The 22,957-nt window shown below is 25.8% G+C and overlaps 4 protein-coding genes across 11 annotated transcripts in view; 2 read left to right on the plus strand and 2 right to left on the minus strand.

Moving 5' to 3' along the window:
* LOC127288614 (forkhead box protein D3-like) overlaps positions 1–13,830 on the minus strand; it is a 52,200-nt gene extending 38,370 nt beyond the window's left edge. For 3 of the 5 annotated variants that reach the window (XM_051316173.1, XM_051316172.1, XM_051316169.1), the window contains exon 1: positions 5,657–6,070. The gene's annotated coding sequence lies outside the window, so the exon portion shown is untranslated. Of the gene's footprint in view, positions 1–732; positions 805–5,656; positions 6,071–13,716 lie in introns of those variants that run through there. The other 2 variants (XM_051316170.1, XM_051316171.1) reach the window with 2 other exon arrangements.
* On the minus strand, positions 13,543–18,928 carry LOC127288615 (uncharacterized protein C1orf50 homolog). Of its 3 annotated transcripts, none has more exons than XM_051316177.1 (5): positions 18,808–18,928; positions 18,541–18,655; positions 18,364–18,476; positions 18,068–18,286; positions 13,543–13,840 (listed from the first exon to the last, which is right to left on the minus strand). In XM_051316177.1, the coding sequence occupies exons 2-5, from the start codon at positions 18,608–18,610 to the stop codon at positions 13,835–13,837; spliced, it is 408 nt and encodes a 135-aa protein (XP_051172134.1). In that variant the 5' UTR covers positions 18,611–18,655; positions 18,808–18,928; the 3' UTR covers positions 13,543–13,834. The 3 variants fall into 3 exon arrangements, with proteins under 3 accessions (XP_051172134.1, XP_051172131.1, XP_051172133.1); XM_051316174.1 differs by lacking the exon at positions 13,543–13,840 and adding an exon at positions 16,788–17,848 and having other exon boundaries at positions 18,808–18,925; XM_051316176.1 differs by lacking the exons at positions 13,543–13,840; positions 18,808–18,928 and adding an exon at positions 16,788–17,848 and having other exon boundaries at positions 18,541–18,780.
* LOC127288613 (dnaJ homolog subfamily C member 11) lies at positions 14,113–17,640 on the plus strand. Its single transcript, XM_051316168.1, has 8 exons — positions 14,113–14,454; positions 14,808–14,937; positions 15,010–15,250; positions 15,330–15,643; positions 15,721–15,928; positions 15,993–16,557; positions 16,637–16,766; positions 16,837–17,640. The coding sequence occupies exons 1-8, from the start codon at positions 14,383–14,385 to the stop codon at positions 16,857–16,859; spliced, it is 1,683 nt and encodes a 560-aa protein (XP_051172125.1). The 5' UTR covers positions 14,113–14,382; the 3' UTR covers positions 16,860–17,640.
* Positions 18,295–22,939, plus strand: LOC127288612 (importin-13). Of its 2 annotated transcripts, none has more exons than XM_051316167.1 (9): positions 18,295–18,316; positions 19,335–19,536; positions 19,601–19,765; positions 19,831–19,977; positions 20,032–20,282; positions 20,364–21,126; positions 21,181–22,090; positions 22,161–22,307; positions 22,389–22,939. In XM_051316167.1, exons 2-9 carry the CDS (start codon positions 19,396–19,398, stop codon positions 22,661–22,663), a joined length of 2,799 nt encoding a protein of 932 aa, XP_051172124.1. In that variant the 5' UTR covers positions 18,295–18,316; positions 19,335–19,395; the 3' UTR covers positions 22,664–22,939. The 2 variants fall into 2 exon arrangements, with proteins under 2 accessions (XP_051172124.1, XP_051172123.1); XM_051316166.1 differs by lacking the exon at positions 18,295–18,316 and adding an exon at positions 18,983–19,233.
* The last annotated feature ends 18 nt before the right edge of the window (positions 22,940–22,957 follow it).

The following is a 22,957-nucleotide window of genomic DNA, read 5'->3' on the forward strand; positions in this document are numbered from 1 at the left end:
GGAAAGATTCACCGGAAAGTGCCCTCTGGAGGTTCTATCAGAATTCCGCCGGAACTTTCAACGTAATTCCGTCGGAATTCCATGGGAGTTCCAAAGAATTTCCTATGGGATTCCGACGGAATTCTGACGGAATTCCGATTAATTTTTTTCAAAATTTTTAGAGTCCTAATTCCGTCGGAATCCCATCGGAAATTTTTTGGAACTCCGATGGAATTTCGACGGAATTACGTTGGAAGTACCGGCGGAATTCTGATTAATTTTTTTCAAAATTTTTAGAGTCCTAATTCCGTCGGAATCCCATCGGAAATTCTTTGGAGCTCCGATGGAATTCCGACGGAATTACGTTGGAAGTTCCGGCAGAATTCTGATAAAACCTCCAGGGGGCACTTTTCGGGGAATCTTTCCAAGTGGGAAGTGCTTCTGCACATTTTTTCCAATTTATAAAAAAAATTTCTATTTCTGTATTTTTTGTAAATAAATAAATTAATTAAGTTTATAATTGTTAAATCAGTTAATTAGGTTATTATACTAGTTCAAAAAAAATCTAATAAAATACATGTTGTAAAGAAGGCTGCCTTTTTATATATATATATCTTCAAAGATTTTGAGCGTGTTCTTATTATATTCGGGAGTGAGAAAAAAAAATGTTAAATATAAAAAGAGACAAAGTGAGACATATAGACCGAATGATAACTTGAGTTTAAAGCGACGTGCAGGAACATGGTACGATACCCTAAAATGCCGAGTGCAACACGCGGTTGACAAGTCACGAACAGCTGAGCACTTAGCACTTCTTCAAGCTTGTTGTCTGCTTAGATACGAAGCGATATACATCCAATGATTCTGCATAGACGATTCTAAAGTATCTCAAGGGACTCTTTGGAACTTCCGCCGGCACGCGGCACATTTATATATATATATACAAAGTTAGAATTTCGACACATCAGGAATCATCACGGCGCCAATCGTAAATTTTCTCCCCCCTATTTCCCCCCCTTAATGCCGTCATGCAAACAAGATGATTTTTCCCCTCCCTCATCCCTCACCGACCAAAAATATTTTATAAAGAAATATATATACATCAAAACATGACATTTAATAGCCCTTCAACTTTCCGCCTAAGTAGCTGTTAAAAGTACAATTTCATCAGAAACAATTTTTAAATAGTGCTTTTTTAAATAAAAAAGATACTATCGTATATATTATTTTTATTTTTATTATTTTTTTTGCTTTCTCATATGAGACAAAGATATAATTTTATTTTCCTCTCATCTTAATGAAGAAATATTTTCTTAATTTATGATCAAAATTTTTTTCCTATAATTTTATAAATTTTCGAACTAAAGATAAGACGAAGTCGAGCCAAGTCGAACCGAAGTCGCACAGACAGCGAGTATTGAAATCATCCGAACCTAAAAATTACTACGTGCGAGCCACATACGCTATTTTTTTCGCCATTGTTATAAGAAAGTAAAACACTTTTAAAGAAATATATATATATATATATATATATATATATATATATATTATATAATCTTCCTATATTACAAAAAGATATCGCCGCCGCCACCTCCGGCGCTGTTTCAAGAATTCTTGACCTAGGAGGGGGGAGTCCCCCTCCTAAATTTTGAGGTTATGTTCGTTTCAAGGCTCTGAATATAGCCACAAGTTCCCCTCCCTCCACTCATTTCCCCTCCTCCGTCAAAAATGACCTAAATTTTGAGGTTATGTTCGTTTCAAGGCTTTGAATATAGCCGCAAGTCCGCAAGTTTGTTTTAAGAACCTAATAAAGCAGTAGGTCCTTCCCCCTTCGCTCATCTCTCTCTGTATTTCCCGCCAAAAATGACATAAATTTTAAGGTTATGTAAATTTCAAGACTTTCAATACAGCCGCAAGTGAAGGTGGAGTTTCCGCCAAAAATGACTTGAATTTAAAGGTTATGTTCGTTTCGAGACTTTTTAATAATTTATTGGTTGTTAGACAATTTCATTGAAATTATTTTTAAAAATAATTTCTTAATGTCGATTTTAATTTATTTAATTATTTATTTATTATTAATTTAATTAATTTATTAATTAAAATTTAATAATTTTAATTTTAATAATATTTATTTAGATTTCAATGAATTTGTAATAATAATTCTTTGAAATAGGTGGTTCATTTGGAAAAATAAGATCAATGGAAAATTAAAAAAAAATGATTAAAATATCTATTCACCTGCCCAAAACAAGCACAAAAAAGACACTTTTTCATGTCAATGGCGAAAAAAATATTTTTCCATTTAAAAAATTCTTAATTTAAAATCTTAATTTCAAGAAAAAAAATGTTTTTTGTTTATAAACTGCGCGAGGAATTATTTTCTTAATTGAAAGAAGTTCTTCTTGATTCCAAGAATTTATTGTTTTGGAAATTATTTGAAAAAATATTCTTTAATTGCGTGAAAGAATTTTTTTCTTGATTCCAAGAATTATATATGAATATTAATTAAAGAAATCACAGCAAATTATGAGATATTATTTTAATATCAAAAATAAATTAAAATAAAATGCAAAGCTTTAATCCATATCAAAGATTAAAATTTCAAACATTCAAAAAAAAAAAGAACTTTACAAATTCTATCAAATTTGTGCACACAAAAGATATATTTGCGTCTCAGAGCTAAATAAATTTTTATTTTGTTTCAAATAAATAATTATTTGTTTGCAAATAAATTTTATTTATGACAAATACAATTTTTATTTACATCGCAAATTAAGGAAGTTATTAGATTCTAAAACAAATATATGTTTATTTAACTCAAATATATATATATATGTGACGTTCCATGAGGAAAGGGACCTTAGCTGCAAAAAAATGAAAATTGAGTTTTTGATATCAGTCGATAGATCTTGAGTTGCTCTTTCAGATACAAAAGTTAAAAATTGTACTTTTCTATTTAGTTTTTTTGTTATAAAGCATTAATCATTACCATGTTAATCGCGTTCCAGCACGGACTACAGAAACCATCCCCACCACTTCTACACTAGTATACTTGTCGTAAGCGTGAGCTGTAGGAACGATGTAGTAGTAAGGTGGTGGGGCTGATTTTCGATGGAGGGTCTCAACCAATCAGGGACGCTCCACTTTAAATATCTTTTCTGGAAAATGCGTCTATTGCAGCTAAGATCCCTTTCCTCATGGAACGTCACATATATATATATATATATATTGTATTTGTTTTAAATAAAATATTTCTCTGGGTATTGTGAAAAAAACGTAATTCAAAAAATTGATTAAATGTTTTATGATATATATATTAATATTAATATATTTATCTCAAAGCCAAATATATATTTATTTATTTTAAATAAATTTTATTTGAATTAAATAAAAATTATATTTGTGCTAAATAAATTTTATATTTGTCCCAAATATAAATGCTACTAAAAAAGATTTCTCTTGATGTATTTTTATTTTAAATAAAACTTTATTTGAAATTGAAAAAATATTTCTTTAAATTAAACAATCTTCTTTTTAAATCAAATAAATTTTTTTTTTAATTATATTTTAATAAATATTCTTTAATTCAAAGAAGTTCTTTAAATGTTTTAAATGTAGAAAAATTTTCTTTTGATTACACTACGAGAAATGGTATATTTGTCTCCGAGCCTACTAACTCATTTATTTGTTTCAAATATATTTCATTTCATTGAAATAAAAAAATTATTTGAGCCAAAGAAAAATTTATTTCTGACAAATAAAATTTTTATTTACGCCAAATAAATAAGTTAGTAGGCTCTGAGACAAATATACGTTTATTTAACTCAAATATATTTTATTTGGTTCAAATAAATCATTTCTCTGGGTGTAAAAAGAAATCCTTTGACTCCGAAAATTGTTTTTTTAATTAATTTATTATTTTATTAATTATTTATTTAAATAAAAATAAATATTCAAACTAATGTCCGATTCTGTGTTCGAAAGTTCGAAGTCGAAAATAAAAATTTAAAGAAATATTCCTTATAATTAATAAAAACGGTTTCCTTCACTCAGAAATAAAAATTCGTTTGAAACAACCAAATTTTAGTTAAATCAACAAAATAAATGAATTGATATACAGTTAACCAAACATTTGGTTGCATAAACCAAACGTTTATTAATAGCTCAAATAAAATTTTTTCTTTGTTCAAAAAATTTATTAAAATAAACCAAACAGTTATTTAAATCAAATAAATATTTATTTGAATTAAACAAATTTTGTTTGAACTAACCAAAAAATTGGGTAAATATAAAAAAATGGTACATTTTGGTTCAAACATATCTTTTATCTGAGTGTTGAGGCGCATGATTATCCCATAAAAATCATTAGTTAAAATTTTGATTTGATAGTTTTTTATTAGATATAATTATTTTTTAGACGAATTTTCATTTTTTGAATTAGAATTTTCAAACAATTGCTCTTTAAACGAATTTTTATTAAACAGAATTCTTCAAACGCCGCGAATTTTTATTTGTCTGAAATTGTAAACGACCGAACAAACATAATCAACAGAAAGATTTTGGCGCGTTTTTTAAAATTGACCAACCAAAAATTGTCATGAAAATCGTGATTGGTCAATTTTAAAAAACGCGCTGAAATCTTTCTGTCGATTGTTTTTTCGGTCATTTGCAATTTTAGACAAATAAAAATTCGGCGTTTTAAGAATTCTGTATACAATAAAAATTCGTTTGAAGAGAAATTGTGTCAAATTCTAATTTAAAAAATGAATATTCGTCTAAAAAATAATTATATTTAATAAAATTCTTTCAAATCAAAATTGTAACTATAATGATTTTTAGAGGATAATCATGCGCATATATATATATAATATTAATCATATATATATATATATATATATATATATATATATATATATATATATATATATATATATATATATATATATATATATATATATATATATATATATATATATATATATATATATATATATATATCAAAAATTCTTCTATGGCAAAATTTTTTTTCTATTAAAATTTTTTTCAAATATAGTTTTTTTTTTTAATAAAAAATTGTTTTTATCCTTTCTACTTGTAACGTGCGAAAAGACATTTATCTCTTTGTTTGGAAAACCGGGCTACATAGTTGACATTAAACAGAAAGTTTCGCGGAATGGAGTTTACAAACTCGACAAAATTTACTGATGGTTTGTTTTATGAATCTTGTTGAAATGTTCAAAATACAAAATATTCTCCACAATTCCATTGCTTCTGACTTTATATTTTTTTCAATGAATAAATTATTTTTCTCATTACGCATTGAACTGTATTTCATTTTTTGAACCAAATTCACATAAATTTTGAACAAAAAAAAAAAAAAAAAACCAAATTTAAAAAAGAAACAATTAATTATTTATGACTTTTTAAAAAAATTATTTTAAACTGAAAAAAATGGCGTATTCTAATTATTATTAAAAAAACAATTGTCATATATCAAAGGTGTTTCAATTAAAGACATTTTGTGTATATTTAAAACACTAAAATATCTCAAAAAATTAAATTAAAAAAAATTTATAAATAAAAATAATTAAAATATAACGGGCAATAATAATAATAATAATAATAAATAATAGTAATAATAATAAATATATAATGATTTTGAATTAAAATTACTCACAGCCAATAAAAAAAAAATTGATCCAAAAAACACTGATTTTACACTGAAAGATATATCCATTCAGATAGTCTCCTTGTATTATTATCCAGGCTATATGCAAAAATCAGCGATTCTTATATATAAACACTTGTATTAAAAAATAAATAAAAAGAACAAATATTTTTTTTAATCCATTTGGTAATCGCACCGTTAAATTGCACTATAATAAATGTTTTCTTTTGTTTTTTAGGAGAAATTAAAATCAAATTTTTGAAATTTGCCAAATTCGCGAAATAAACGATTAAACGAGATTTAAAAAAATAATACGCGACGATATAAGTGAATTTTGTATATTATTGATGAAAAGAGTTGCACATCGAACTAACAGCAACAAGAGGCTAAAGCTAAACTAAAACAGAATTGAGATTGGGGCCGGCTCTTGATGTCAACTTCTTCGTCAAAGCTCAACATTAAATTCAAAAGGTGGAGGGAACAGAGAGGCGGAGTTATATGCTATATACTGCTAACAAAATCCCTCCCCGTTTTAATATATATATATATATATATATATATATACATGTTGAACCAACACAGACAATTATTTATAATCAATTATAATAAATTATTTTGAAACTATATAATTTATCAAAAAAAAAAAAATTAACTTTTCTTCTTTCATTCAGGAAATATAACTGTTGACTACAAAATTTTTTTTTCAATCAATCAATTTTAATAGAATCAACGATATTTTTGAATTAATTATTTTTTGCTTTAAATTAAAATTTATCTTTTAATTAATAAAATCCTGCTTTGCATCAATTATATACAGTTTTCTTACACTTTATTTATAAATTAATGAGAATTCGTTAAAATCCAAATTAGTAGAAATTTCCACTAATTTTTATAGTAAAATATTACGATTTGATTTGGTACACTGAAAAAAAAATTTATTTGATTCAAATACCGGTGTATTTGGTTATTATCAAATAAATATTTACTTGAATCAAATATTTCAGTAATTGAAGCAAATACCATTTATTTGATTCAAATAAGAAATATTTGATTCAAGTAAATATTTATTTGATAATAACCAAATACACCAGTATTTGAATCAAATAATTTTTTTTTTAGTGTATTTTTTTTTTACAAAAGTTACTAGTCAAAAATGACTAAAAATAAGAAGAAATTTTTACTAATTTTTACTACTAAAGTTAATAGTGATTTTTAATAAAGTATATATTTGATTTAATAATTTTTTACTAAATTTTTTGTGAAAATTGACTAAAAAAATTAATAGAAAATTTCACTAATTTTTAGCTATAAATATTACGATTTGATTTAGCAGTATTTTTTTTACAAAAAAATTTTAGTGAAAAATGACTAAATATTATATATTAGTAGAAATTTTCACTTAAATTTTTAATAAAATATTACGATTCGATTTGGTAGTATTTTTTTAAACAAAAATTGTAGTAAAAAATAACTAAAAATTAGTAGAAATTTTTACTAATTTTCATGAACGAATTCTCACTAATTTAAATTTAAAGAGAGTATATATATACACTCAGAGAAATGGTATATTGGTCTCTTATTTGTTGCAAATATATTTTATTTCATTGAAATAAAAAATTTATTTGAGGCAAAGAAAAATTTATTTCTAACAAATAAAACTTTTATTTACGCCAAATAAATAAGTTAGTAGGCTCTGAGACAAATATATACGTTTATTTAACTCAAATATATTTTATTTGGTTCAAATAAATCATTTCTCTTCGTGTAGAAACAAATTTTTTAAAATTCAATTAACCAAATTTTTCATATTTATTATTGACCTAGAGAAATATTTTATTGGCGTTTATTTGTGACAAATAAAATCTATTTAAATGAAATAAAAAAAAATTTGTCTCCAGAGTTAATAACATTTTTATTTGTTTCAAATAAAAAAAATTGTTCAGTGCAATTAAAATTTTATTTAGCACAAATAAAATTTTTAACTAAAAAAAAATTTATTTAACTTAAATAAAATTTATTTAAAACAAATAAAATTTATTTTTAAAAAAATAAAATACTTATATATGGCTTCTGAGAGACAAATATACATCTTTTTTCCTTTGAGTATTGAATTATACTAAAATGAATTAATTTTTAATTTACTGCATTCAATTCATAATTTTTTTTTTTTTGTTGCACATGTGAAAAATTGACGTTTTTGTATTTTTTATAATGCTCAATAGTCTTATGTAACCAAAAAAAAATGCTTATTTTGCATTCCGAAGACAAAATTGAGCAATCTATATATATGTAATTATCACAATGAAAATCGAGGTCATGACCACAGTATATAAATTTTATTTTATTGTATACGTGTCAAAAGTATATTTTTTAATTTTAATCTGTAAGAATAATTATTAAAAAAAAAATCTTTAATTTTCTCAAAAAATACACGCGAGTAATTTTATATCACATTTCAATAAAAGGTTCTTTACATATATATTACAATTAAGAATTTATTTACCTTTTCCAAGTCGGAAGCAAATTATATATTTAAAAAAAGTGCAAGAATGTACGAATGTTTTTTTGTTTATACGAAAAAGTTTCATTATTGCAAAAGTTTATTCTTTAAAATATATATGAGTCATTATATACGTTTATTTTATAATATACTTTTAAAATCCGCATTGATTATATATAATATTAAGGATTGATAATAATTTAATAACTGCGGTCCTAAAAATAAATATATTATATGAACAAATATTTTATATATTAATATATAAAGAACATTATCGTGAATATATGTAATAAGTCTGACTAAAATTTACCTACACTACTTGCCGGAAGAATTTCTTATTCAATTCGGAAATTAATTGAAAATAATGATAATGAAATGAATGCAATATAAAAAAATTTAATCCTTTTTTTACAATGAAATGTTAATATAACATATTTATTCAATATTAAATATTAATTTTAATATTATATTATATTAATTATAATTATATTAATATAATAATATTAATATAATAATATACACCCAGAGAAAAATTATATTTAAACCAAATATATTTTATTTAAATTATTAAATAAACGTATATTTGTCTCAGCACCAACCAAACCTTTTTATTTGTTCTAAATAAAAATTTTATTCGACATAAATAAAACATATATTTGAGCCAAATAAAATTTATTATTATTATTATTTATTTTTTTTAAATAAAAAGGTATTTTCACTAACTACTTATAAAATATTTTTTATACAATGAAAAAAAATTTATTTCAATTAAATAATCTGTATATTTGGATTAATAATTTCTGTATTTGAAACAAATACCATCTCAAATAATAATTATTTGATTCAAATAAATATTTATTTGATAATAGTTAAGTAACCGCGATTATTTGAATCAAATAATTTTTTTTCATTGTAATTTTTTGAAAAAAAAAGATTGTTAAAAATAACGTAAAATGAAAACTTTAAAAAAAAAAAAATTATATTCAATTGAAACAATTTACGTCAAGTTTTATATTGGTACCACACAACTGTGGGGAAGGCAGTAACTTTGACGATTTGTTCATTTATAAAGTGGGGAACGGAAATGGTCACCATGTTGGGGCGGCTTGGCGTTTTGTAAGCTTGCTGCTCATTGGTTAACGTCACAAGCGGTAATATTGACTAGGAAACGTTTCGTACCAGCCCAACAAGGGTTTCTCAACTCGATTGTCAGAACGATAAATCACTATCTAGTACACGTACATTCAATTTTTATTTTATCATTTTTTTTCTGTTATAAAAGAAAAAAAACAAGCAGTAATACCACAAAATTATTATTTTAAAAGGGAGAAAAATCAATTTTCAAAAAAATAAATTAATAAAAAATTACTTCTTTTAAATTTGTTAAAACATTCCTTTTTTTAAAAACAACTTTGGCATATTATTATTATTATTATTTATTATTATTATTATAACAATAATTTAAATTTTATATAAGCTCGTTTATTACTGTAAATATTACTTATTTATTTATTTATTTATTGAAAATATACGGGCAAAGCCCATTCATACAGATTACTATAAAGATACATTATGTCTATGATTTATTTGAACTAAATAAAATATATATTTGAGTTAAATAAACGTATATTAGTCTCAGAACCTACTAACCTATTTATTTGGCATAAATAAAAGTTTTATTTGTCAGAAATAAATTTTTCTTTGCCTCAAATAAATTTTTTATTTCAATGAAATAAAATATATTTGCAACAAATAAATAAGTTAGTAGGCTCGGAGACAAATATACCATTTCTCTGAGTGTGTTTATTTTATATTAATTGGCTGCATTGTTATTATAATCATTGAAAATTAAGATATGCAAATTATTAATGAAAGTAGTGAGTGAATTACAGAAAAAATCAATGCTGTTGTTAAACTGATTATTGTTATTATTATTATTAATTTATTTTTTTTTAATGTACAGGCTTGCCAATTTGTAAAAAAATGCCCTTTAGTTTAGAAGCATTATGATTATTATTATTATTATTACGATACGTGCTTCTATTTATTATTATTATTATTATTATTATTATTATTATTATTAATTAATTATTCAAATATTATTTCAAACAGAAAATATTTAGACATTAAGCATTGATAAACATTTGTTTAAGTATTTATATAATATTTATATAAATCTTCAACATTTGAAATAAATAACACAAATTTATATTTATTATTGAATCTTATTAATTAACAATAAATTAAAAATAATATAAATATTTTTCTCTTATTGCGCGATACACTCAGAGAAATGGTATATTTGTCTCCGAGCCTACTAACTCATTTATTTGTTGCAAATATATTTCATTTCATTGAAATAAAAAATTTATTTGAGTCAAAGAAAAATTTATTTCTGACAAATAAAATTTTTATTTACACCAAATAAATAAGTTAGTAGGCTCTGAGACAAATATAGGTTTATTTAACTCAAATATATTTTATTTGGTTCAAATAAATCATTTCTCTGAGTGTATGAGAGAAATATATTTTGTTGTATATTGTTAATAAGATTCAACAATAAATATAATTATTAAATTGTTTATTCAAATTTTTATATAGAAAATAATCATTTATGAATTTTTTTAATTTAATTTTAATGATTTTTTTGGCGACCTTTACAAAAATATAAAATTGTATTTGCGATTTTATGGATTTTTCACCCACAGAGAAATGATTTTATTTGAATCAAATAAAATATATTTGAGTTAAATAAACGTATATTTTTCTCAGAGCCTACTAACTTATTTATTTGGCGTAAATAAAAATTTTATTTGTCAGAAATAAATTTTTCTTTGGATCAAATAAATTTTTTATTTCAATGGAATAAAATATATTTGCAATAAATAAATGAGTTAGTAGACTCGGAGACAAATATATACCATATTTCTCGTGAGTATGTGGAGTTAAAATGAATTCGATTTTTTCCAATAATAATTATTATAAAATATTATTATTTATAAATATTATTATTATTATTATAAATATTTTATATTTTCTTTTCTTTTGTAAGCCCGTCTATTTTTGAAATAAATAAATAATTTATTTTTTTAAATTAATAAATTATACCCAAAGAAAAGATATATATTTGTTTCAGAGTCAAATAAGAATTTGTTTTCAAATCAATATTTTATTTCAATCAAATAAAATTTTTTGAAATTTAAAATTATTTGGGCTAAATAATTTTTTTTTATTTAAAACAAATTAAAAGTTATTAGGCTGTGAGACAATTTATTATATATAGATAATACATTTTTATTTAAGGCAAATAATTGCCAATAAAATATATCTCTGAGCGTAATAATTAAAAATAAACAATTACAAAAATAGTAAAATTAATTAAAATCGTTTATATAAACGTTGCGTACTTCAGCATTTGAACAACATTTGAACATTTGAAAATTTATCATATTTCAAAAATTATTCTCCTACATTGACCCCAAAACCAAAAAAAAAAAAAAAATACAAAAATTGAATATTTACTAATTAATATTATATGTACTAAAAATAAAATTCAAATAAAAATATAAAATTCTCTCTATTTATTGGAAAAGTTAAGCGATTACGATATATAAATTTTCTGTTTTTCTAAGAAAAAAAAAAAATATCGCGTAAAAAAAAAAGAAGGAATTATACCGTCATTTCGCCAGACCGGATATTTTTTAGTAATATGGTAATACATGAGTGAACGAACTGTTGTATTACTAATATAACAAGGTATTGTTAGAGAATCACAATGACCATGTTTGCCAACATACCTGGTCGATTGTTCAATTGTTTCTCTTTTATCATTTAACATTATTGTTGATGCTCTCACCCACGGAATTATACTAAAATAGATCATATGTTCGTTTTCTCTATATACTAATAAAAATATATATTATTTTTAATTTTTATTAATTCTATAAATTAAAAGTAATTTTCAACAAAATAATATTTTCGCACTGAAAAAAAAATTATTAAATTCAAATAATTGACTTTCTCACTGAAAATATAAATATCAAATATTTATTTGGTAAATAAATATTTTTTGAATAATAAACTACAACAACTTTTTCTATTCTAAATAAATGCCAAATATTTAATAATAATAATAATAATAATAAATAAATATTTAATATTCAAAGTATTTATTTCAAATAAATTTTTGATTCAAAAAATTACTGCAGTTGATAAAATAAAATATTAAATTAAATATTTTTCGAATAAAATGTTTATATATAATTTTCTGTAATGAAATATTTTTTTTGTCTTTTACAGGTTTTTCATTAGAAATTTTCATCTGTAAAATAAATATATATTTTTATTTAATTCAAATTAATTATAATTCTATTAAAAAATTTCTCTATTAAAAATTTTTAAATATTTTTTTTTTAAATTTGTCTTTTCGAGATTTTTCATAAAAATTGAAAAAATATTGAAAAAAAAAAATAAATCCCCCCAAAAATTGTGTCCCTTGTGTTTTATTTTCCTTAATTTTTGAAGTATTTCAACACCTCTTTTTTAAACAAGCAGTAAATAAGTGTAACTAATTACGTGTATATTAAAAAGAAAGTTGAACTTATATTTGCAAATTGACATTTTTAAGTATTTAGTCGTACTATATATACATATATATATGTGTGGGTAGGAACGCCATATATGGTAATAGGACACCTTTGTTATGATTGAGGAATGTCAAAGCAATCTTGTGGTTTGAACAAGGGCCTTCTCTTCCTTATACTTTATTTTTTTTTTTTTTTTTTTTTTTGCCCCTTGACTTGGTCCATAGATTTTCTTTGCTTTTATTGCCATTTTATGATCGTTCGTTTGTCGCGACCAAGCGAGACACACGAACGATTATTACCAGGCGGTCACGTCCCATACATGGCTCATATTCCTATAGGGTGACTCGTTTTCTTTCTTTTTTTTTTTTTACATAAATTAGCCAAAAATATAGAAAAAACAATAATTCTATTTTTATTTTTCATTGTAATTTTTGTTTTTGAAATTATTCTTCAAATTAAAATTGTATTTTATTAAATTCCCTTTTTTAAAAAAAGTATTATGTATACAAATACATTATATACGTGAAATTCATACGATACAGAATTTTTACTGTGAAAAGGATCATAAATTAAGGCTCGAAGCGACAATTAAACCATGCCCCGTTTCATATATGTATAGAATTTCTCTATTACTGATGAACGATGGCTTTATGCTTTCGATTTTAAAACGTAAATATTTTTGTTGAACAACCAGCCATTGAATAATATTACTATTTATGCGTATACAAAAATTTTTTTCTGATACAGTGTGCAATTTTAGAATTTTTAAATGTACATTTTTATCAATTTTAATAATGGAAGAAAGAAAATTCTCTTTTAATAATAATAATAGTTTTTATTGATACCTAATGCATTAAAATATTATTGTCCCCTGCAATTATGCAACCGTCAAAAAACAATTATAGGTTAAGTTTAATATTGTCACATTGTTTCTTTCGTTTCTTTATCACAAATCATAACTTTTTGTATTTTAACATTCTTACCTTTTTCGTCAATTTTCGTTTTTAATTTTATATCTTTTTCATGTCAATTCCCAAACGTTTTATCCTCAAATTAATCAAAATTTTCCAAAAATATCCTGGATTGTATACTCTGAGTGTATCATTTCTGTAAACATACATACAATTTTCTCTCCTCATTTTGTCAAATCAAAATAACTTATAAAATCAGCTTGAATACTATACATAGATAACTATTATTCTAATTAACTAATTATATAACTTGTATTTTAAAAAAACAAATTTTTAAAATAAAATTCACCCGTGATACTGTAACGACTCTGATCATGTGATCGCGCGCGCTTTTTTTGGTTAAGGTTTGGTTAGAATTTAGAAATGGAATGGCACAGAGTCGCCATCTATCAATGATAAGTCAGTGACGGCAAAATTGTTGGTAAACCGCGCCGAGTGAAAAATCGAAAAATTCTCGTAACCTGCTTCCTGCATCTGGAGGCCAGGAACACGACGAGATCATCTAGGAGTCTAGTGATCAAAGCTCACGCTTTATTAAACTCATAATTAAACAAATTCAATACAAAGTATATTATATACACATTCAACACAACTTTACGAAAAAAAAAAAAAAAAAAATAGGTTGATCAAATAGTGTGTATTTCTTTTGCGAAACTTGTGTAATATTTTCAAATTATAATGGAAGACGAAAGTGAACAAGACAATGTGATTGAAGATGATTACTATTCATTTTTGAATATCCCAAGAAATGTGAGAAATTTTTACTTTCTATTTATCGATTTTTTACCTCTTCATTTGAGAGAGAAAAAAAACCACCAAGTTTTCAATGAGTCCTCCACGTGACATCTATATTCTTGTCTTGTATCAATCGTGAATATCACGTAACCTCTCTTTTTAAATTATGATGATATTTAAACCGGTGCAATGACATTAATTAAAAATTGAATATTTAATTGCTTTATTTTTTTTTATATCAATATTTCCAAGGTTCTTTAATCTATTATCTTCCTCATTGATTTTTTTTCTAATTTTTTATTTAATTTTGTAAATTGATTTTAAATTGTACAAAAATGTCATTAAATGGAAATTGTTAATAAAAACAGGCTAGCGATGAGGACATCAGCAGTGCTTATCGTAGGCTCAGCAAATTGTACCATCCTGATAAACATCCAAATTCTAATAATAAGAAAGAGGCTGAGGTTTTATTTAATCGTACAAGAAAAGCTTACGAAGGTGATTATTTTTACAGAATTTAGATAATAATTTTCCTTTTCGTAAATTTAAAAATTTATTTATTTATATCAGTATTGAGTGATCCTCACAAACGGGCAATTTACGATTCACTGGGAATTAAGGGATTAGAAACTGAAGGATGGGAAATAATTCAACGGACAAAAACACCTCAGGAGATTCGCGAAGAATATGAACGTTTAGCAAGATTGGAGGAGGAATGTCGTCTACAGCAGCGAACAAGACCAAGGGGCAGCATCACTGTCAATATTAATGCCAGCGATGTTTTTAATTCTTACGATGAGAGTTACGGAAGGTCTGACAATTTTTCTAGATACTTTATTTTTTTTAATAAATGAAATTTTGTAAAAAACTATTAATTTTTCATTTTACAGTGGAAGTTTATTTTCGTCAGTTCAAGTGAGTGGAATGACATTTACTCAGTCCATTGAAGCTCCACTTACGACAAAAGATACTTTAATAATGTATGGTGAACTTGGTGTACATAATGGAAATGGTTCAGGAACAATAAATGTTTCTGCAAAACGATTAGTTTCAGAGAAGGGATGGGTGGAAATTGATGTAGGAGCTGGAAATGGTCTCAATGTTGCTTTAAAAGGATTTCGAACACTTAGCAAGAGAATATTTTGTAATGGAGAAATTTTAACTGGATTTACTTCGGATTTAGCAAAATTTGGTTTGGCCGGTTGTAAGTATTTTAATTTCAAAATGCCATAATTATTTTTAAATTTTTAATGATTTTTAAAATATTAAATTTTATTTCAGCGCTTGCTATGCAATTGGATAAATATACAATTGGATATCTCACATATAAAATGCATGCCCAAACTGGTATGTCAACAATAATTGAAAGAAACACACCTAATTCATACACAGCTTTTACGATTCATTTTGGACTATTAAATTCGTATATAAATTTAAGTTACACACATAAAATGCCCGAGCGACAACTTCAATTGAAAAGTACCGGAAGGTAAGTAATAATTTTTTTTTTTTTTAATTTTATAAATTTTTGCTAATTAAAAACAATTTCCCAGGGTCGGAACTTTTGGTGGTTTTATCGAATATGGAGCGGAGAAAAAGGTATCGAGTTATACTACCCTCGCGACTGCTGTAAGAGTTGGAGTACCAACGGGAGTATCACTTCGCGTTCGATTGAGTCGAGGATCACAAAATTATTCATTTCCAATACATTTGTGCGATGAAATTCTTCCAGCGCCTGTTTTTTACGCAACTGTTGCACCGCTAATCACATGGACGATTGTCAAGAAATTTGTCATTGATCCTATATTAAAGGAGCAAAAAGAACGTAACAAGGAAAAACAGAGAAAATTAAACAAATCAGTAATGTTGGAAAAGCAAAAAGAAGCGAAAGCCGCTGTTGAATTAATGAAAGCGACATTCTCAAGGATTCGAGCTGAGGAGGAATATAAACGTGGATTGGTAATAACAAAAGCATTGTACGGAAGGTTTGTTTATCCTCAGGATAGAAATTTAGAGGAAGAAGCAACAATTGGACAACGAGATGAAGTTATCGATGTAACTATACCGTTACAGTGTTTAGTTAGCGATTCAAGATTAGTTCTTCATCAAGTCACAAAGGTAAATAAAATCAATTGACAATAAAATAAAAATTATATACTCTTTTATTAAAAAAAAAAAATATATATATATTTCTCAGAGTCAACTGCCTGGATTTTACGATCCATGTGTGGGAGAAGAAAAACAATTGCTTGTACAATATCTATTTCACGCTCAAAGTCACGAATGTGTTATAAAAGACGAGGACTCTTTAAGGATACCAAAACAATGTAAATAATTATTATGACTAATAAATGTTTACCATTTATAATTGAAACACTAATACATCTATTTTTTCAGCACATCGAGTAAATACTACATGACGCAAGCAAACTCTACGCAAATTTAAAAAACGAGGCTTTTGTTTCAATTGATAAAATCGTCGGATCAAGTCTCGTACGTTGACGTTCCCTTCCCCTCCAAAAAAAAAACTATTCATTTTATGTGTTATTAAAAAATCGGTATATTACTGATTTTTCTTATTTTTTTTACTTTTCTTGACTATCCGTTTCTCCTTTGAACAATAATCAGTAAATTGTGACGATTTTTTTTTCAACTTATATGAAAATTGCTTGTCATGAAGAGATAATTTTACTAAAGTTGATAGATAAATGTAATGCAATAATGTCATTTTATTAGTTTCACTTTGCATAGAAGTGTGGCAATAATGTAAAATAAATGTTGGGAGATCGAAAGTCTTCCAACTAACCGTAAGTAGTAAATATTGCAAATTGCCTTAATTCAAAATTAGTTAGTAAAAGCCCCTTTTTTAAAAAAGAGACTTGAGCCTTTCAAAAAATAATAAAACACAATTTAAAATTTCACCTCAGTATATTGTCACAAGACGGGTAGAAATATATGAAAAAAAAAAAAAATTACGAGTAGGCGAAAATGTTAACAGTAGACTGAAAATATTAATCAGTGTTCAGATTTAAAAAATTCAATTCCGCCGATAAGAAATAATTACAAACATTTACTAATTTAAAGTAATAAATTTATTAAATCAATAAATGGATTACTTATTTAAATTAGTAAATTTTGTTTACTACAATACTGTAAGAAAATAGTAATGAATTTAAAAAAAAAAAAAAAAAAAAACGAAAACTCGATCGAGTCTAAAGAATCAACAATCTATGCTCATATAATTTTGCAATGAAGCAAGTCGAGAACTTTCATTACTTTGTAAAATTTGATTAATAACACTAATTTCATTATCTTTAGAATGTATTTGCGCTAATGGAGTCCAAGAATGATCTTGTTCTAGTCTGAAGGAGCCTTTATAGGATTGTTGAGGTCCAGAATTACCCCAATCCTGTAAGATAATATTATTTTTCGCCAAATAAATTATCTATAAACTATAACACGAATGTCTATAAAATTTTTTTTCCTTTCATAATTATTAAATTTAAAATATTTTTCCTCTATGTTTTCGTTAATATGCGTTTGATATTGAAATATATAGATATATAAATTGTCATCTACAATTGCGACATTGGTTTAATAATAGAATAATATATATATAAATACATACCTCTGGACTCAGTATAGATAAATAACATTGGCCAGATTCTCTCTGATATAAATGATATATGTTACCAGGTTGTTTAACAAAATTACAAGCGGCATAATGCAAGTTCATATTTTGTTTAGTCTCTGATAACACTTTTTCAGCTTGCTTATATAAAAATCTCATTTGCTCCGCTATCATTTGTAATTTATTGCAAGCATTCGCATTAACGAAATCATTAGACTGAAAAAAAATTAATGTCCCACAATAGAGGTAATTTTTAAAATATATTAATTATTCTTCTATTTAGATTTTCATACCTTTTGAATTTCTGTTGCTAATTCTATTAAATCATTTGGAGCTTTTTTATTCGTATATTTTGGATTAACTAAATTTATACCCAAAGGACAATCAGTTTTTTCCACCAAGGCAACTGTAAATAAATTATTAATTACAAAATAATAATTTCTTTAAAATTTTATAACAAAAATAAATACCTTTCCTGGGTACTTCTTCTGATATATCCATTGCTGTTATTGGAAATGAATATCCACGTTTCATATCCATTAAATTAAATAGACGTTTAAAAAATATTTATCAAGTTTTACTGACCTAAATAAACAATTAATAGAAAAAATAACAATTTTTTAAAAGACATGTAAAAAAATAACCTCTAAATTTAAATTCACATTTTGTAATGAATCATTATTTGATTGTTGTCTTTAGGAACAAATATAAAATATATGTTGAAACAAATAACTTACTATCATTTTCACTAAAGTAGATATACTGTATTTGTTTTTAGCGTAAATTATAAATAACAAAAAGTAAACACAACAATTTCTAAAATTTCAATCACATCGGTAGAGTAGAATTTTATTATATTGACTGATCTAACCTCAAATTTGTTAAAAAGTCATCAGTTCAATAATAAAAGTGTGTTATGACTGATGCTCAAAAGACTTTTTTCACTCTCTAGCCGTCAATTATAGTCTAAATAATTAGTAATAAAATATTTTTATTATTGTTAATATTATTAGAGACGTAGAAAAAAAAACAATAACCCTCGAGCTGTCAACAACTAACTCCAAAAGCTTTAAAAATTTAGTCAACGATTTTGTTTAAGTTTTCAAGTCATTATTTTTAAGGATTGTTTATTAAATAAATACATTAATTTATTGCGAAAGAAGGTATAATTCCACAGTATATAATTTATTCTATAATACTTCTAAATAATTATTATCATTTTATACTATATTCTAAATATTATGATTAATTTTTACAATTTCAGTTTTGTAAATGGTTAATAATAAGAAAAAGTAAAAAAAGTAATTTTAAATAATTATTGAGGAATGGATAATGCCACAATTGTTGAAAGTGCAGTAAATCGTTTCTTCTCAGCTGGAGAAAATGAAGCACATGTTTGGCTTTTGCAAGTACAAGATTCGCCAGAAGCATGGTCTTTTGTCTGGGAATTATTGGTACCAACGAAGGTAAATTTTCATATATATCACAATTTAAAAAATAATTTAATATAAAAATTTTCTTTTATTACAGTCGAAAGAAGTTCAATTCTTTGCGGCAAATACTTTACATTCAAAAATATCACAACAGTGGACCGAAGTGCCATGTGAAGAATATTTAGCCCTACAACATAGATTGCTCACTGTTATGAAACAATTAAATGCATCGAATTTAGTTTTATCGAAACTTTGTCAAGCGGTAATTATTTTTTCAGTATGTAAAGTATCTTAGCTTTTTTTTCTATATATTTTAATTATTTGCAGTTAGCAGCTTTTCTGATCAATTTGAATAAAACAAAACAAGAGGAACGAGAGAAGGGTTTAGTTGGGAGTTTAATAGAAATTTTACCGCCAGATTCTTTGGAGACAATAGAATTTCATCTTAGAGTACTAAGTTATTTACCTAAAGAGGTAAGTTTTCCATTTTTAATATTAATGCAATGTTAATTGGGTTTTTTTTTGTAGTTTGAAAGGAGAAATGAATTAAAAGGACCGAAGCGCGATATAATAGTCAGTAATTGGAGTAAAACAACTTGGATTTTACAACAAGTCTTCACAACACTTGATCAGTCTGCTTCTAGTAATAATAGTAAACTTTATTTTTTGGGCTTGGAATGTTTACTCTCATGGCTTAAACTCGGTCAATTGCCAGTTGAAACAACAGCTCAAATTTATCCCCATTTATTAACAGCTGCTGGACGTTATCTTCCAAACCGGTATTTTGATAATTTAAAACTTAAAAAATTTATTTATTATTGTTCTTAAGGTAAATTTTGATTTTGAAAAAAAAATTTCAGTGATGATTTAGAAGAGGATCATATAAAAGGTTGGGAAATAATTCAAGAATGTTTATCAATGATATTGACACACACGGAACTTCATAAAAGGCCACAATTATTTTGGGAATGGTCAAGAAGTATTGTACAAACGGCACGTGAACATGGAGCGAGTTATTATTATGAAATATTGTCAACATTGGGCGAGGCAAATAGTCGTACATTATTGTTGGCATTGGCTAATGATTCAAATGAAATGCAAAAATGGACTGCACAGCAGGTGGTTGAAATTTTATTGGAATGTTCTGAGCAACCGGGTCGTTATCCATGCGATGAGAAACGTAGTTGTATTCCATTTGGTTTTTGGTATACATTTCAAGATGATCTTGCCACATTGGATCAACCAGTCGATAGTCAAGCAACATTGGCACTTAGGCCTATTTATGCAAGATTGGCGCAAGCACTATTAAGAAAAGCCACATTACCATTGACGTCGCGTGAAGCTGGCGATTCGGATGATCGTGAACTTTTGAGATGTTATCGACAAGACGCTGCTGATACACTTAATTATTGTCATAATGTACTCAAGGAGGATTTACTTTTACTTCTTGGACAGAGATTGAGTCAGCCATTTGAGGAGGTGGAAAATTGGACACACGTGGAATCAAGTTTACATGCTTTTAACGCTTTAGCCGATAATGTTGGAACACAGGAGTCTCAATATGTGCCAGCTCTTATGAATATTATTTTCTCTTATATTCCCTATGAGAAATATCCCGGAGAGGTATGTTTTTACAATTAATTTAATAAATTGAAAATTAAAATTTTATTTTCGTAGGTTTTGGCTTGTGCTTGCACAACGATTGGAGCGTACGCTGAATGGTTTGGAGAACATCCGACACCGTGGTTAGAGAGATCGTTAAAATTAATTACATTGGGTTTATCGCAAAGCTCAGTGACAATATTATCAGCGAGTATGGCTCTTAAGGACATATCAAGAGAATGTAGTGTACAACTTGCTCCATTGGCGCCGTCAATTTTAGACACAATTGGCCATTCGCTTCCAACAATTGCTTCCGTGGGTGTTGAGGGTTTACGTCTCATGTACGCTGCTGGAAAATTATTAAATACTCTACCAACATTGGAGCAACAAATATTTTATCTAGACGCAACTTTAGGTCTCTGCGTAACGCGATTACGTGATTTATTACAAAATCCAGTGGCAACATCACGTGTCGCTGTTTCAAATCAATTGAAAATGGTTACCATATTCTTTTCAACATTGGAAAGATCAATTGGTAAAACTGTTCTCGATGGACTATTGCCAATATTCAAGCAAATTGTTGCACATCCAGAATGGAATAAAGATGACATGACATTGGAGGCAATGCATTCGTGTGCACAAAAATCATTGTCATCGTTACCATATCCTGAGGATGACGCTAAACCATTATTGGCAATATTGAGTATGTCATATAAAATAAAACCACATCCAATGGCATTGAATCTTTTGAGAAGTTTTGTATTATTATTTGGTAGAGATCCAAATAATACCGTTGGTCCAGTATTTGCCGAGCTTAGTAGTATTACATTGGCGGGCGTTGTAACATGTCAATCGGTTGGTGGCAATTTATCCGATCTCTCTGATTTACTCGAAGCTTATTTAGGATTATTGGCACAAATTTGTAAAAAGAATGCCACGCTATTGCTTCAAATTCCTGATCAAGTTCCACAAATGCTAAAATGCGGTATGTAAACAAAATTCCAAAAAAATAAAAATAGTATTTTAAATTGAATATCTGCTTCTTTTTCTTACAGGAATAACTTGTCTACTTCTACCGGAAACAGGAACGACAAAAGCCGCTGGTAGTTTTCTCACTCATGCCATAATGCAAAGTCCACATTTACAAACCTTTATACAACCTGTAGGTCAGGAACTTGTTTGCGTTCTGTTACAGTGTATTGGTAATTATATATTAATAAAAATTTTTAATTACACTAAAAGAAAACGATATTGTTTTATAAAAATAATAAATTAATTTTCAGCTGGAAGTGTACCAAGAAACAATTTAGAAACCCATGCTGAAGTTTTATTGTCCCTAAATAAAATGTGCACTGAATGGACGTCACAGTGGCTTCGAAATGCTCTTGTTGAACAAGCAATTCCTCAAATTCCCCAGGCATTAAAGGAGAATTTAATACGTAACATTTTAAAAGAAAGGACCAGTAAAAGACGACTTTGCGAAACGTTGAAAGACTTTAGTTTACAGTGTCTTCAGCATAATGCCAGTAATAATCTTAGAAGCGCCATACAAATCTAAAAAAAAAAACCTCTTACTATAAATGACGAACAAAATCTAATTTTGCTATTTGTTTCATTTGAAAATTTATTTTGCCATATCAATCAATTTTAACAAAATATTTAGAAAAAAAAAGAAACTAAGATATTTTAATCTTTTCACAACGAAAATATTGAAAACAGTGATTTATGAAAATGTACCAAACTTTTATTTATTACATATATAAAGATATTTTAAGCGTTATTTTATATTTTCTGGAGTATTAAAAAAAAGTATAATAAAAAGAGATTAACTAAATTGTTTGTTAATTTTATT

Source organism: Leptopilina boulardi, unplaced genomic scaffold (assembly GCF_019393585.1).
Source record: "Leptopilina boulardi isolate dan_hultmark-lab unplaced genomic scaffold, ZJU_Lbou_2.1 LbouV2_392, whole genome shotgun sequence".
Lineage (NCBI taxonomy): Eukaryota > Metazoa > Arthropoda > Insecta > Hymenoptera > Figitidae > Leptopilina > Leptopilina boulardi.

Excerpts from the sequence above, each read along its gene's own strand:
- LOC127288613 (XM_051316168.1), top strand. The coding sequence starts at position 14,383 with ATGGAAGACGAAAGTGAACAAGACAATGTGATTGAAGATGATTACTAT. Across the intron at positions 15,251-15,329 it reads TACGATGAGAGTTACGGAAG|TGGAAGTTTATTTTCGTCAG; the intron begins GTCTGACAATTT and ends TTCATTTTACAG. Across the intron at positions 15,929-15,992 it reads CAATTGAAAAGTACCGGAAG|GGTCGGAACTTTTGGTGGTT; the intron begins GTAAGTAATAAT and ends ACAATTTCCCAG.
- LOC127288615 (XM_051316174.1), bottom strand. The coding sequence starts at position 18,610 with ATGGATATGAAACGTGGATATTCATTTCCAATAACAGCAATGGATATA. Across the intron at positions 18,477-18,540 it reads AGAAGAAGTACCCAGGAAAG|TTGCCTTGGTGGAAAAAACT; the intron begins GTATTTATTTTT and ends ATTTATTTACAG. Across the intron at positions 18,287-18,363 it reads TAGCAACAGAAATTCAAAAG|TCTAATGATTTCGTTAATGC; the intron begins GTATGAAAATCT and ends ATTTTTTTTCAG.
- LOC127288612 (XM_051316167.1), top strand. The coding sequence starts at position 19,396 with ATGGATAATGCCACAATTGTTGAAAGTGCAGTAAATCGTTTCTTCTCA. Across the intron at positions 19,766-19,830 it reads TATCGAAACTTTGTCAAGCG|TTAGCAGCTTTTCTGATCAA; the intron begins GTAATTATTTTT and ends AATTATTTGCAG. Across the intron at positions 19,978-20,031 it reads TAAGTTATTTACCTAAAGAG|TTTGAAAGGAGAAATGAATT; the intron begins GTAAGTTTTCCA and ends TTTTTTTTGTAG.